Genomic DNA, 16,222 nt, shown 5'->3' on the forward strand with positions numbered 1-16,222 from the left:
AAAAAACCGACAGGTCTCCTCGTGGTATAAGCTCCAGAATCGTATTCAATGCAACTGGATGAAACTAGCCACCTGAACTGAAAATGAGTGAACCATCAGACTGCACCGATAGATATTCAAATTTGAAGACTATTCGTACAACTTAGAACCTCCAAAGCCCAAATTTCAGTTTTCAAAATAGATTGGGAGCAAAGTCGTGACATTACTCGTATTTGAATGTAATCGAAAAGCAAAAATTTAGATTTTAATTTTTTAAAAATACCGCAATTGAAGTTATCTTTTTGTACTATGAGCTGTCCTATACCTACGTAATACAAATACCTTGCGAACGAATGTATCACGTTTTCCGCCAGACCACATCGGCGTAGGAAGCTGTGCTCGACTCCGAGCGAGCTAAGCCCATATTTTTCAAAATGATCGCCAGTGAGTCATATTACGAGTAATATCAATTTATCACCATCCAGATTCAGTAATATCATTTCTAATGAACACGAACTATGGGACTAGATGAGACAACTCTGAACAGATGAAAAAAATTATCACTCCGTGTCACTCTATTACTCATTAGGTAAACGTATAGCAACCAAGTCGAGTAAAAAGTCGAACGGCGATTTAATTTCAGGAAATTTTGAAAGCATTCGGGGAAAAGCAACGTTTTTTGCTAATACGTATATTACCTTTCATCGTAATTTTTATTTCATTTTTTTAGTACATGGCTGCGAGAATCGTAAATTTCTCCCAGCTCAGCGTGGCTACTTCGTGTATATTACTCATATAAACCGAGCATGTAATGTAACTACAAAATACACCGAAGCCAGGTACCACGGTACATTGTGGAAATAGCCGATACATGCTTTGGCTATAATAATGTTGATGTTTAGGTGTACGAGTTATTTTGTTAATTAAATTATAAACCGTCGGTTTCCCGTTACCGCGCGTCAAAAAACACTATGTTTATACTATGCAATTATATCCAAGTTGCTAATTCAGTATTCGTAATAATAATGCTAACGTTTGTGATAAAGAAGACCGTACGTAGGTAAATGTAATAGTGCGCGAATAATATTGTTTAAACAGCCGTAATCTGTTCCGCCATATAGTACCAATAGTGCCATATTATGCTATAGAAGTACAGAGAAGAGTTTATTAAAACAGATAATCGTTGTTGAAATTGACGATACAGTATGACAGCTGATTTGACATTGATTGGTTTTACACCCATGGTATAGTTTTGGCTCGTAAGGTGTACCCATACCTAAATTATGAGCTATTACGTGAATGATAATTTTTTTCCCAATTGTGGAACTAATTGCACGAATGAGGAACCATTGTTACAAATATAAAACAATAAACACGTGTGTAAGAGAACCTTTTTTTCCTACATGAAATCTGTTCATACTCGTATATCTGTACCTAAACGTGTATCTCTAAGTAAATTCATATACTAGCATGTAACCTAGTTACGGATGATTAAACTTTTTTTTTTTTTTTTTGAAATTACGCGCAATACTGTCAACTGACGTGCACGTACTCGACTGTGGCGAAGGTAAAATAACGCTATCGTATTGCGAGGAATTTTTCAAAGGATTTTTTTTCACTTCAATTTGAAAAGTTAAATTGAAAAGAAGGTTAACGAGATGACTAGAACTCGCCTACGTCTATGCACACTCCTAATAAAGCATTAATCAGTATATAAGCTAAATTCTGACATTGGACCTTTGTACGGATTACATATCCCTTCCCTCACCCTCTGACATCCCATTTCGCTATTAATACCGGTCGAGCTTACATCCAAAGCTACACACATCGGTGCATTGACATTGACTTTGTCATTCAACGTAGATTTTTTTCCTTTCAAACTTACAAGTTGCATAACACAATGAATGACTTTGAAATAAGTACACATAGGTATACATACGATGCATAAGTATACGAGTATATAGAGAACAAAAGGGGGGAAACAGAGAATAAAAAAGTTAATTGAAAAAGTTGAAAAATATCGGCATGAAACGAAGGCTCGCGCGCGCGCCGGAAAAGATGAGCTGAAAAGGAAGGAAAACCAACCGTGAGGTTTTGTTAACATGTAATACTCGTATAATAGCGCGAAGGTTATTTGTGTTTGGTTTTTCCTCCGCCGGCCACCAGCCAACGCCCGCGGCCACGTCGCGGCGCTCGCGTCGTCGTCATCGGGCGTGAATATTGCTGTATAGTCGACGTCGACCGACATCGTCGGGTGTTTTTTTGTATGAATATGCACTTGACTAGACGTTTCTGAGTATTTTATTTTTTAACCTTCGCTCATTCAAATTGAATGGTATCCTGGTGAATGAAAATATAGCGCTGCCAGGTTCCGCGAATGAGAATCCTTCTAAATGTTTCGTTGAATGAAAATTTTTCTCGTTTTATACAGGAACGAGAATGAATTTTTCATGGCCGACCAAGGTTTAGTGTAGATTTGAAAATAGGCTGTGGAAATTTGTCGATATTAGTTCAGGAAGAGCTTTTTTTTAGACAGGAGCGGGCAGGAGATGGGTTCAGAGAAATGATTGAAAAGGGAGATGACAAAAAATTTGAAAAAAATGGGACGCGATTGGTTGAGGCTTTATTCGACAGGCAGTATAAAAACTTATTTTTAGATAATTGAGGAAATGACCCATTTTCGATTTGAAAAAACTAGATTTTTCAGTCCAAAAAATCCAGCAAGTGTGCCTTTAGATAACTCGTATTTATTTTCCGATCCAGAATCTGAAATCACTTTTGCAGAAATCAGACTGAAATTTTGAACATTCGTAGAACCATACCCAACTTACACAAGCTTTTTTGAGACGAGAAGTAACCAAAAAGTAATCAAAACTTTTAATTTTTTTCTCGAAAACGAAAAAAACTACCTACACTATTTTTATATTTCATGAAATATCTGGATTTCTGGAATGGCAGTTTTTCAGATAGGGTGAGTTGCACTCCAATTTTTTTTTGAAATTTGATGGAGCCCAGCAAAAAATTATGGCCGAATGGTCTCAACAAAACGTAGAAAAAAATTCAAATCAAGTCACTGCCAAACTTCTCTGCTGCGAGTTCAACGTTTGAAAAACTAATTCATGTGCATTTTTATATGTGAAAAAAAGGGACATCAACAAATCACTTGAACCCCCCCCCCCATAATTTTTTTTCGAAACAAGCGCAAACTTTTCAAATGTTTCAAATTCAGAATTTTCGCTGAGAAGGGGGGGGGGAGGTCAGGCACTGACCTCAAAATTTGTAATTTTTCTAACGTCTTCTTGAGGCCATTGGCCATAGTTTTTTTCTAAACTTCATCAAATCTCCAAAAAATTCACCAAAACTCTTCAGTATTGGTTAAAATTTCGTTTTTTGGAGAAAAGGAGAGAAGAGGGGAAGCTGGTATAGAACTTTGGTCATTTTTTGGTGCATTTGAATATTTGATACCTACAATTTTTATGACTCTTTTTAATTCGCACAGAATTTTCACAGATTTCATATCGTCAATTCTACTGCATTTCATTTGATTTCTCCAGTTTTTTCTCAACTTTCAGGCATCGTAGCCAAATTTTTCTAAAAAAAGTGACTTAAGTGACTTTCATCAGTGAAAAAAGTGACCGATTTTTTTTTAAATTCCAGCGTTCAGGAGAGAGCAAAAAATCGAAAAGCAAAAGCAAAAAAACGTTCAATATCTCACCTAAAAACTATTACTTTATTCCCCCGCCTGGCCCTACCGGAAAATCCGTTTTTGAGAACGAGTAGATCATTTTTTTTATTTTTAAAATTTTAGAATTTGAATGATATTTTTTTTGAAGGAAGTTGATTTTGAAAATGAAAAAAGACAGGCCTAATCGAGGGCGAAAGCTCCTGAAAATTTGTATTTTGACAGGCTTAAAAACTGTTTTTTTGTGAGAAGTTTATTTTTTGGCTTTAGAACTTGATTTTAAAAAAAATAAATTTCCATCTTTATTTTGAAAAAGAAAAGAATAGAAGGCCGAGCGAAGCGAGGGCAAAAGCTTTAGAAAATTGATGTTTCGAAAAGTAAAAATTTGTGTTTTTAAAATTCTGAAATTGTTTAATAAAGAAAATTTGCATAAAATCCTTTGAAAATGAGTAAAAAAAAAGATAATTTGGATAAAAAACGATTTTTTTTGTTTGAAAAACGAAAACAAATTCAAAAAAGTAACTTTTTTGGAAGAAAGGTGACCAATAGTGACTTTTTGATGAAAAAAGTAACTAAAAGTGACTTTTCGTGAAAAAGGTGACTAAGTCACTATAAAAGTGACCCGCTACTAACCCACTACATACAATGTCTGTCAACTTTTGATCAACTAATTTTTTGGATTATTTTGCTTAAGACATTGTTATAATTTTGTTCAAATTTGCAAAAAAGTTTCCATTTTGCTGATTTTTTTCGTTAATAAACTTGGCCAATTTTTGAGCTATTATTTGTATTTGATATTTTACAAAATTATGACAACATCTTGTCAATTTTCCCTGCATTTATATTGAATTTGTCGTCAATTTTACTAATTTTCTGCCAACTTATAGATGTAACAGTTTTTTCAATTTTCTAACAAATTTTTCATTATACATTTAACAACATTTTGAGAGTGTTTTTCAATTTTGTTTCGATTCGTAATAAATGTTGTCAATTTTGCTGATTTCCAGACAAATTTTTGGGTTGTTAATTGTTTTTCATTAGGTAATATTTTCATAAATTTTCCAACTACATATTCGTTTCAGTTTCTGGCCAATTTTGCTTATTTTCTGTGGAAGTTTTGCAGTTTTTTCAACCTCGATATGATTTTCAACCATATTTTTGAAAAAGTTAAGTAAGTTTCTGGTGAATCGTGAACAATTTTTACAATATTTTGAATATTTCCTACGTGGTCCTATTTTGTTTTTCTCATTACTTTTTGATACTTAGTTCAAATTTTACACAAATTCAGCAAATTTTCCCCAATTTTTAGAGTTCCATTTTTCAAATTCGATGAGGTGGTGGGACTGTAAAATATCAAGATATCCATTATTTAATTTTGAAAATGATGAGTAAGTTTTTCATTATTTCATTTTTTTCAGAAAACCATACTTCAAAAAAAAAAAAATAATATAATAATAATTGGACTGAAAAAAGTAACTTCCGCCTGATACCTGATTTTTCCTTCTGTCAAAAATAATCCATTTGCTGTTACAGAAATCTCCTTGATACAGGAATTCTCCACAATATAGATTGAAGTCCTGAGCTCAAAAGTAAAATTTTTTCAATCACTGTACCGAAATTTCGAAATTATTTTCAAAAATAGCACACAATTTCTAGCCAGCAAAAAATCTCCAAGAAACATAAAAAAAAAATAATACGAGTAAACAAGAATTGGAAAACCCAAACAGATTTTCTCATCTTGGAAATTTAAATTTTAAAAGTGAAACGAGTGGTTCAACTCTAATGTGATAAACATGACAGAATTGTTATTTAATTGTACATTTAACCGACAACGGGAGGCGACATTATCAAACGAAAACTCTTTCTCATTAAGTATAAGTATTCAAACTACAATCAAACAATATTTAATTTATGACGATAAATTCCTCGCAGAGGAAACATTTACGTTATGGAACATGGTATCGTGTCGCCTCTTACACATTGCAACGTGTTATTAATCTAACAGATCGATAATAATTTAAGATTTTTATGGCTCATATTTATACGTCACGTTTACGAGACGTTTTTCAATATTATATTCCACAAACGTACGAACGTACGAAGTTATAACGGTTCAATACTCCTTACAAATACGCATATAAAAGTCTACAACGCTGCGAGTGTAGCACTATAGCAGGTACATAGCACTCTAATCCATAATATTTTTATAAGTCTGCGTACATTCTGTAGGTGAATTTCATCCTTAAAAAGACTCTATACTGGAATTAGGGGAACTACCGATGAAAGCTCAATATTGAATTTTAATCAAACCAAGCACGAATGAACAGTATTCCTTTGGTCATACAATTAAAATATGCACCGTGAAATAGACTTGCAAACGCCCACAATCGGCGTATGTGGCCGACACCTCATCCGGTAAAATTCATACTCGTACTCAGAAATTCCACGTCGTTTTAATTACATAGCCACTTAGCCAAGAGTGTTAATTACTTAATAAGGCGAGTCGTATAAGTCAAGCTAAATTATACGCTTTAATTAAACAAAACACGTAAAAAAAAATTACCTCTTGTAATACGGAATCTTGCTTTTTAGTCGATAAATTCAAATATCTTTCTTGACTCTGGCAAAACTTGGCCGTCTGTTTCTCGAATTTTTTGCGGCCCTCCTGCAAATAGAACAAAAAAAAATTTAATACACATCGCAGCTAAAATACCATCTTGTTTGTGAACTCATTGACAAATCGTGGCCTCGCACCATAGGTGTCTTTTTCAGTCAATTAATTATACTCAGATGTATAGCGGAAGGGAGAAAGGAACTGAGAGGACACGCGAAGGCAACGTCCAAACTCCAAACTTACGACTCAACAGGTGTTTTCCAAAACTATAGAAACTGGTTTCAAAATCCTCCACGCGTTTCAAATATGTGAATAAAAGCCAACTCGCGCATTAAAAAGAGAAAGAAAGAAAAAAACCCAAAACATTATATTAACCGCATCTGCCAACGTATTGTCTACAAACTGCGGGCGAATTCGAATAGAAATTTTTCACAAACTACCTCGTCGTCGATTTGTAATATACTCGTAATTCGAAATCTACCTCCTGATATTTCCTTGTATCGCCTAAAGCGTCACCCACAGCTTAAGTGAAATGTACGATTACGTAAAAAGTAGTTCGTATCACGATTCGAACACGTTTATAAAATAATACCGTTAATTAATTCCCAATAGTTTATGAAATTTTTCCATATAAACGAATGTAGGTAGATTCCAGCATCGAGCTACACATAAATGCATTTTATATTATTTTGTTTCTAGCAAAAAAAAAAAAAAATCAGCGGAATATTAATCGACAATTCCTCCCATCCTTCTTGAATTCTTTCTACATTATTTCAACCAAATCATCGCACCTATATAAGCCGTATCGAATTAACCAAGATTTTCTACGTAGCTTTGCTACTCATCATCACAATGTAAAACACATCTCATTCTCTACCTACTATGTATATTATAGGCCTACCTATGAATATTCGCGAGAGTTTCTATTTCTTTTTTTCACTCGTCGTATCTATTTTCATGCAAATAAAATCCATTTTATAAAGAAAACGAAACGTTTACACGTGTTAATGCTTCGACGACATCGACACTGTATACAGTATAACTAGACAGCTACACTGAGATAGTATATGGTTAATCAATCATATCGAGTAAAAGTGTACATACAAACAATGTGCATACAACGGCCAATACAAGTATTTTAAATTACCGCACGCAGACGCAACCCTTGCCCCCTCACCCTCATCAACACGACACCAGCCCATTTAAAAACCTACGCATTCGATCATCTTAAATCAACATTCTATGCATTATGGTATTTTAAAAATACAGCACTCGTTGATGCATCTCTTCTCACAGCACATCGTAAATTATAAATATGCAGTATGTGTTTTTAGACCTTAAACCCATCATAATATTGTAGCATCGTCGTATTATAAAATCACGATTATTGTAATTAATTGTGTTTTTACACCACCAACGTAATGTGGATTTATTTCCACAACACAAACAATGTTCTTTATTGATAAGCTTTTCCGTTCCACTCCGACGTGTGTTTCTTGTAGCAACAAACCGAGCGACATTTCCATAAAAGAAAAACACTCGACGATGATAATGCAAACGAGTCATTTCCCAAATTGGTACGAAAAGAAGCGTAATACTCATACGTACCTCGGAAACATTGTTTGTTTTTTCTCCTCTTTCGATGAAACCATTTTGTATAAGTTGGTTTGCATCAAATCTCTCAAATACATACCACTTACGAGTATATTTCGTCGTACGAGTATTTACATCAGTGACGAAAGCGTATCTTTCACTTAATCGTATATATCCTTCTCTTGGCTTCCCAAGGTCGACATTCAAACCTATTTTACGACAAATTTATGCAAATCTAACGTTACAATCTTTATAATTCAACGAAAATGAACCAGGAATACCGAACGTGATGCAGTATTAAAAATACTGCCGCGTGTCAAATTGATTTTTTAAAAACTTTTTATCGAGTATCTCGAGTTCGAAATAATTGAAATGGTTATTTTTTTTGTGTGTGATTTCCTCGATAATCTCTTTTCATTGGTATAAGACAGCACGAGGTTTTATAGTAATGCGAAGAATACATCAATATTGTGGATTTCGTTTCCGAATATTCTTCTAAAAATAATACTGCTTGATTGATTGAAAAGGAGACAAGAGAGGTAAAAAAAAACACAATATTGGATTTTACAAAAAAATAAAAGTACATTCACGTAAATCAATTTTAGAATTCGTTGTACATAATAAAGAGACTGTCTTGATTAATCGATTTTTAGTTCATCTTGCAGACAAAAATTATTAATTTTTTGGTAAGAGAGGAGAGGAGAAGGGAAGGGAAAGTTGAAGGCGGGGTTATTCTGAAAAAGTGGCGAAACGAGGGGGCTCTGAAATGATACATTACAAGAAATGGGACCAATTTTTGATATTTTTATTGAAACAGAGTGCTCAACAAAATCGTCAAATCAAAACATGAGACCTTCGCAGGATTTTTGTTGAACCTTTCTAAAATTTCTACAGAAACTCGGGCACATTGATTCTCAGTTAGATGTTACCTCTACCCATTCTCAAAGAAATGTCTTTATGTTTGGGAGCATTTTGAATATTTCGCCTTCCCCATTTATAATTTTTCAAGGATCTGATGAGATAAGAATAACACATGTACTTCCTCGAATCACAACTTGTTTTCTAGTCCAAGTTTTTCTCTCATTTTTTTCATATATCAACATATTAGATCTTTTCAATTCTAAATAATAAGTACCTCTACCTACCTATACCTACAGAGTTCGAAATAAAATTAATTTTCAACAAATTTTCAATGAAAAATGTAGGTCTTTTGAGCCAGTGTAGAATCTTTTTAGCTTTTTTCCCAATTTTGTCACCTTATCAAATGTAGGATTATTTTTTTAAAAATGCGACACATGCGAAAAATAAAATCACTTGACATAAGAAATCTAGAAAAATGCTGATAAAATTCATTAAAACATAAAAAAATTGGAAATTTTCCTCCTTAAATTTTAATTACATAAAAGAGTTCCATCAAACGCTCAAAATTGAATATTTACTCTCCAGACTTTTTCCCTATACTTTTTCAGTACAATTTTGACGTACTTACCTATAATTTTTAGAAAATTCTTGAAATTTTTTGTGCTGTTTTGCAAAGAAGCTATAAAATAATGAGCCTTGAAAAAATTTTGAGACAATGCCTCGATTTCCTATGATTTTTGAGCAAATTTGCTCACCGCACTCTGCAGGTAAAACTACATGTTTTCATGAGGGGAGGGGGGTGGTCAACATTTCAGGGATTTTGAACCTTTTCTTTTTGAAGAAGACCACGATTTCTGGAAAGAGCATGATCTTGGTCTGAAACCCTAAAACCAAAACTTTAATAGCCCAAATTCATTTTTCAATTTTATTATTGACGATTTTTTGAGATTCTGAATTGACTTTTTCCGGCAATTCGTGATTTTTAAAAATTGTATACATTCAATCAGTAAAATAGAGGAAATTAATGGAATTCCACCACTTGTAGCCATTCTGGATCCTTCAGTGTGATTTTTGGTTTCTCCAGAAGGCGTGTGGATCGCTTTGATGAGTAGCTCAAAATCTAGGGTTTATCTACCTTTGAGCCCATTTAAACGCCCACGCCACAAGTGCGTTTTTTAGCCAGCATTTTTAGTGAAAAAAAATCGAAAAATCAAAACTTTTCTGTTAATATAGAAAAATCTTTGGAAATTTGCACAAATGGCTGTATTTTGTCCAAAACCAACATTTCAAAATCAGAATTTCACAAAATTGAGCCATTGTGGAGCCTCCAGTGCTATTTTAAATTCTCACAGAATTTCGAAATGCATCCAGCAAGTGTGGAAATTAATTTGGGCAGCTAAAAATCGAGTTGTGCTGGCCTATTCTATTCTCAACCTATTCAACGAACTTATCCACATTTGACTCATTTTTCGACGGACACATCGAGTGCATTTTTTTGACCAGCATATTTTTAATGCTAACAAGAGAATGCTTCCTCTGGAGAAATTGAAAATTACACTTTGGGCTCCAGCCCAGAATGATCAGAAACAGAAAAATTCGGTTGAAGAAAATTTATATTAATTTTCAGAACCAATTTTCCGTATGGGCGGGTATTTTTTTTTGTAAGCATCAAAAAATTGCCAAAAATTGAAAAATTAATTTGAGCAGCTGAAATTTTGGTAATGGGGTTTCAGACCATGCATATTTCCAAAAGCAAAAGATGAAAAAATGAAATAAAAAAATATAATGTACTTTTCTAAAAACAAATTCCAGTTCAAAATACTCGTACATTTTTTTTCAATCGGATGATTTTGGAAATAACATAACCAAATCGATTAACAGCTCCTCCTCAAAATCAAATTCCATTCACGCTATAAAATTTGAATCCTTATTTGGGCACAGTTATCACCGGAAAAATTCGTTTTAAAACGTCTTTTTCCAAAAACATTCGCAAAGCAAAGTGCAACAATACGTTGACAAGAGGAAATCGTTATCGTAAAAAATTCTTGACGTTTTTCATAATTAGTCAAAAAAAACTTCGCAATCAGCGTGAAAATGGCGAATATCATAAATCATCATTACACAACGTACATATGTAATGCACACCAACCCACTATGGCAAAGTACAACTAACAAATACGAGTATTACGCTCACCTTTACACCTCCTATGTGATCTTTTCGAAAATTCTCCAATGGCATTATAATTTGTTCGTATGCGCGATCGAGCTGCAACAGAAACAAAAAAACACATTAAATATTATGCAAATTTTGATATTTCAATTACAAAATATTTCTTTAAAATTATTCATTTTCTTAATCAACCCTGCCTACGTCTCTATTCAGGTGCAGAGTATTCCTCTGCCTCAAAACTTGTTCTATAAAGTTACTCTGAAAATATCCAATTAAAGCCAATATCCACGAGTCTAATTGCCATCCTATTGCTGGTAATTGGCAATAAGCAACAAGTGCATTAAATATCAAACTCGAGTCGACATTAAGAATATCGAACTTTCTTCTATAAAACCCGTTACCTATATAGACTGTAAGTTGTAAACGGAAACATGCGATACATTGAGAGTGGTGCGTGGAGAAGAGACGAAAAGCACCGACCATCGAAGCAAAGAGGCAGAAGACGAGGAAAAACATTAAACTACTTTTTTTCCCCTCGACATTCGACGTAACTACGAGTAAGTACAAATTGCATCGGAAATCGGAAAGCTGACTACGTAATGGTAGGTCATGTGTTATGAACGATTACGCGTTCATTACATTTCATTTCAAACGTAATAAAATCTTTATCACTGTATTTCAGGCGTATTTGTGAAAAATACATATCTGTACCTACAGTTTTCCATTTCCAATTTCATTTACTTTATGTGATATAATTTCAAGATCGTTGGTTAATTACGGTTCTGACTTCGAGTAATTATACGTAATTTCTCCGAGGAATCTCTTTCTCCAGGTGATTTCAAAAAAAAAATATGCACGTATAAGTATACATTAAGGTGGATGAAAAAAATAATATTGGGAGGATTTTGAATTGAAAGTCACATAGAAAAATTTTAGTTCCGGAGGTGCCCTTGGAAGAATAGATATTGGTCTTCAAAGATGGAGAATTTTTGAAAAAATCGTGGATATTTAACTCTAGCCCTTGCCAAACCTCTAATGGCCTAATTTCAAAAGAAAGCTTTTGGGATTCTGCTTCGACCTAAATCATTGCTATCACAATCGAAGACCACTTTCAGGGTTCTACTGAATGGTTGGGAATTTGCAAATTGCTTATTTTTAGGAGAGAGCATTTGTGGTTTGAAAATATTTTCCTCTCGGATATTAAGAAACATTTTCAGCTCAGGAACTCTCCTCAAAAATGAACACAAACGCTCCCTCTCTCCTTTCATTCTCGCATTTCAGTAAAAATGAACAGCTTTCAAACTTTAAACACTCAAAATCTAAATAGATGAGTAGATTATTTGAACATAAAAATGACCAATTGACCGTATAAAAACCTAGCAACTTGTAACCCTCACTTCTCGAAGGCCTAAATATACACTTCATCGCCTAAAAGCGTACGTATTAAGTTTCTACCAACTCGATCTTTTCATCAATTCTAATCTCGTTCAAATCCACAACAATAATTTCGAGAGGCTTCCTTCTCAGTTCTAACTAAGTCTCAATTTGCGACACATTCAACCTTTAGCATACACGGTACCATATACACGACCGGAAAAGCTAATCTTTCATTCGTCTAAAACACATCACATGTACAAGGAAAAACACTTTAACGTCATGAGAAACGAACCCAACCATCTAATAAAAAAAATCCCTTCTACAGGACGCATTCCTCTCGTCTATTCGGTAAGTGTATCGGATACCACAAGTAGACGATGATACCAGCGACGACAACCACCAAACGGAAATATTATTTAAAACAAAGATAGCAGGAAAAAAAAACAAAACAAAATCAAAAAAATTACACCACGTATCGTCGAGTCAACCCTACCAAAACACTTTCCAATTTATCCCACAAACGTCATTTGTTAACTTGTAAATGGAGCAGAACAGAAATCGCGTTGACACCGGAACCGGCTCATATTGTCGAGAATTTTCCGCGTGCGCGCTCCACGATGCGGCGACGACGTCGACGTGCAATTTCGCCTAACTAAGAAAATGTCCTCGTCGTACAAGAGTACGTAAAACTGAAACCGAATCAACCTAGTGTATGAGATTTTTTTCGCGTGTAACTTTACAAAAATTTACGTACAAACGGGTCCGCGCCAATAATTCTTGCACGTTGAAAACGTGTGCAACGTCGTGTTCCGTCTGTCCTATATCGCGTATATTAAACGCCTATCTACCTACCTAAGTCTTATTTCCAGCAGTAACGGTGAATAGAACATTGTGTGACACAGTTTTCGTGCCTATATAGTACCTACCTACCTTAGACCTACCTACATATAATTTGAATCCACAATTTTATCGTAATTCGTACGTCAATTTTTTTCTATATTGCGACTCAATTCTGAGAATTGGCACTATTTTTGAGAATAACAGAGGTAAACAAAAAAGTGACAGTGGAGCCATCGCGAGGTGGACTTTTTTCCTAGTAGAGCCAAGCTATATCAGTTTCGATGCCATCGAACTTGGACAACAACTCACCGAACCCACGCACTTTCTTTAAAACACTTGATTTACTCGTAATTTCTTATCGTTAGCAAAAACAACAGCATATAAACACTTTACCATCAACTTTTCTAGTTCAACACCTGTAGCCTGTATCATGAGCTGGTACGGTGGGGCGATGAAGATATGGTAGCGTCATTAGAGCAAGACTACCATATTGCACATACTTATAGTACGTAGGTTTTATTTTTGTTCGCAACTACGTACTTCTGATAGTACAATCGTGAATGACTTTTTTCTCATTTTTGTCCTGTTATTTTTCATTCACACGAACAAGATAACAGGTAGGTAGAGCTAGGTAGTAGACAAAGTAAAATAGCACACCAAGAAAACACATCCATTTTCCAATTTTTATTCAAATTTTTAGAAATAATTTTAGAAATTACTTTTTCAAGCGTTTTTTAAAAATGTTTTTTCAAACATCTCGTTATTTACTATTTTTCAGCTATTTCTGTCAACTTTTTTCGAGTTTTAGATAGTTTTTGTACTCGATATTTAAAGGTAAACCACGACCCATTAGTGAGTTTGTTGAGCATTTTTGAGCTTTTCAAGTGGCAAGCAAATCGGAAAATAAAAGTATTAATGTTGAATTTGTGTTATTCGAATGTAAATTAATGGTACCTACTATGTAGGGGTTCTTTCAAGTTTTTAAAAACATCAAATAAGAGCCTGATCATGATTTTCATTAAGTATTCTGAAAATTCTAGTTGGAGTGAGCTCCTTCCCTCACCCTTCTGTATATGGATCTATAGTATTGAAGTGGAAGTGGAGCAAAGGGGGACGAAGGAATGAATTTTCATCTGATATTGGAGGAACAAAACAGAACGAAATGAGAACACAAAAATGAAGAAACAAAAATTAAAAAAAAGAATCCAAAATATAGAAAGAAAAGAAATGGAACAAAAACAAAAAACATTTTTTTTTTTTTTTCGTTTTTTTCTATACCTACTTACCTACACGTTATTTTTTTGTAGGGGGGAGGGGTTTAAAATCATTTATTTTTTTGTTGTTTTTACAGCATTTTTTTTTTTTTTAGTTCTCAGTTCTTGTTGATGTTACCTAATTCCACTCACGTAGATTAAAATTCGATCAAATTCACTTATTTAGAAACAATTTTCATACTTTTATAACAATTTAACCTCTACTCCCTCAAAAATATCATCAACGGAATTTCTGCACTTCAGCTGCCCAAGTTCATTTTTAGGTTTTTTGCGAATGTTTGAAAATTCAAAATTGACTGTTTTTGGCGATTTATGTTTTTTTCGAAAAATTACGTACTTGATCAATAAAAAATGGTCAAAATAAGTCTTAAAACTAATATTAATTACCCAAATCCAAATTTCACCATTTCCAGCCATTCTGGAGCCTCCAGCGCGATTTTCAATTTCTCCCGAATTTTGAATTTGCTCCAGAAGGCGTGAATATGCAGTTGGGCAGCTAAAAATCCAGTTGTGTATTATACCCGACCTGTTTAACGAGTTTATCTACATTCGAGCCGATTTTGGGAGAGACACCTCAAGAGTGGTTTTTTGACCAGCTTTTTTCGAAATTAAAAAATCCAAAAAATCAAAAGATAACCGTTTGTGAGGAAATTTTTGAAATTTGCGCGAATCGCTGTATTTCTTTAAGAACTAACCCCCGGAGCGCAAATTCTACTATTTCCAGCCGTTTTGGAGCGAGAGTGAAACCTCAAAAAACCACTCTTGAAGTGTCACTCTCAAAATCGGCTCAAATGTGGATAAACTCGTTAAACAAGTCGAGTATAATACACAACTCGATTTTTAGCTGTCCAACTTTATATTCACGCCTTCTGGAGCAAATTCAAAATCCTGGAGAAATTGAAAAATCGCGCTGGAGGCTCCAGAATGGCTGGAAATGGTGAAATTTGAATTAGGGTAATTAATATTAGTTTTAGGACTTATTTTGAACATTTTTATTGATCAAGTACATACGTACTTTAAAAAAAACATGAATCGCCAAAAACAGTCAATTTTGAATTTTCAAAAATTCGCCAAAAATCAAAAAATGAACTTGGACAGCTGAAAATTTGGTTTTGGGGGTTTTAGACTATGCTCTTTCCAAAAATCGCGGTCCCGTTCAAATCGGAGTGTGACACCTCAAGAGGTTCCCGTGTCAGGATCAGAGAAGTAATCATTTTTCTAATTATCAGCACTTTCAAAATGGTAATACAGAAATGTGTTCCCAAGACATTATAACAAATTAATAAGTAGGTAAGTATTTTCAATCAATACATTTTTTATTCATTGAAAATTATTTTTCGAAAAGCCTGGGATGACGCCAATGAGGGCTTGTATTCACGAGACCCTTTGAAAACTTGCTAAAATCAAAACTTGAGCTGAGAAACGCCACTTTAAAATTCTATATTATTAGGGTTGAAAATAAAACGCAATTTTTTTTCTTCTAGAAACCAGTTTTTTTGGATTCAAATTTTTAAAAAAATGGTAAGTAATTATTGGGTACTTAAAAGAAACATCATTTCGAAATTTCACCTTCACTTCACTCTGGCATTTAATAGTTCTTTTTTCGACATCTTTTAAAAAAGTGGGAGAAAATATTTTGAATTACGCATCAAAATTTTCAGAACCCAAATTTCTTCTGACTCAAATATTCACATTTTATAAAGATTTTTTGCAAAATGAGAAAGAGCTGGTTTATTCAAAATTTCTGCAAATGACCCCCCTCCCTCTTCTCCTCAAAAAATTACTCATTGTCAGCCATTTCGATAAATTCACAGCAACCCTTTTAGGCTCCT

General features: G+C 34.0%; 1 protein-coding gene across 4 annotated transcripts in view; it reads right to left on the reverse strand.

The window, feature by feature from the left end:
- Window positions 1–16,222, reverse strand: part of Graf (GTPase regulator associated with FAK) — a 60,757-nt gene that overhangs the window by 39,331 nt on the left and 5,204 nt on the right. For all 4 annotated transcript variants that reach the window (XM_065349687.1, XM_065349683.1, XM_065349684.1 and 1 more), the window contains exons 3-4: window positions 10,924–10,995; window positions 6,225–6,326 (exon numbers count right to left, since the gene is read on the reverse strand). In XM_065349687.1, coding sequence (XP_065205759.1) covers window positions 6,225–6,326; window positions 10,924–10,995 — 174 coding nt within the window. The remainder of the gene's footprint in view (window positions 1–6,224; window positions 6,327–10,923; window positions 10,996–16,222) is intronic.

The sequence above is a fragment of the Planococcus citri genome, chromosome 2, assembly GCF_950023065.1.
Source record: "Planococcus citri chromosome 2, ihPlaCitr1.1, whole genome shotgun sequence".
In the NCBI taxonomy this organism is placed as follows: Eukaryota; Metazoa; Arthropoda; class Insecta; order Hemiptera; family Pseudococcidae; genus Planococcus; species Planococcus citri.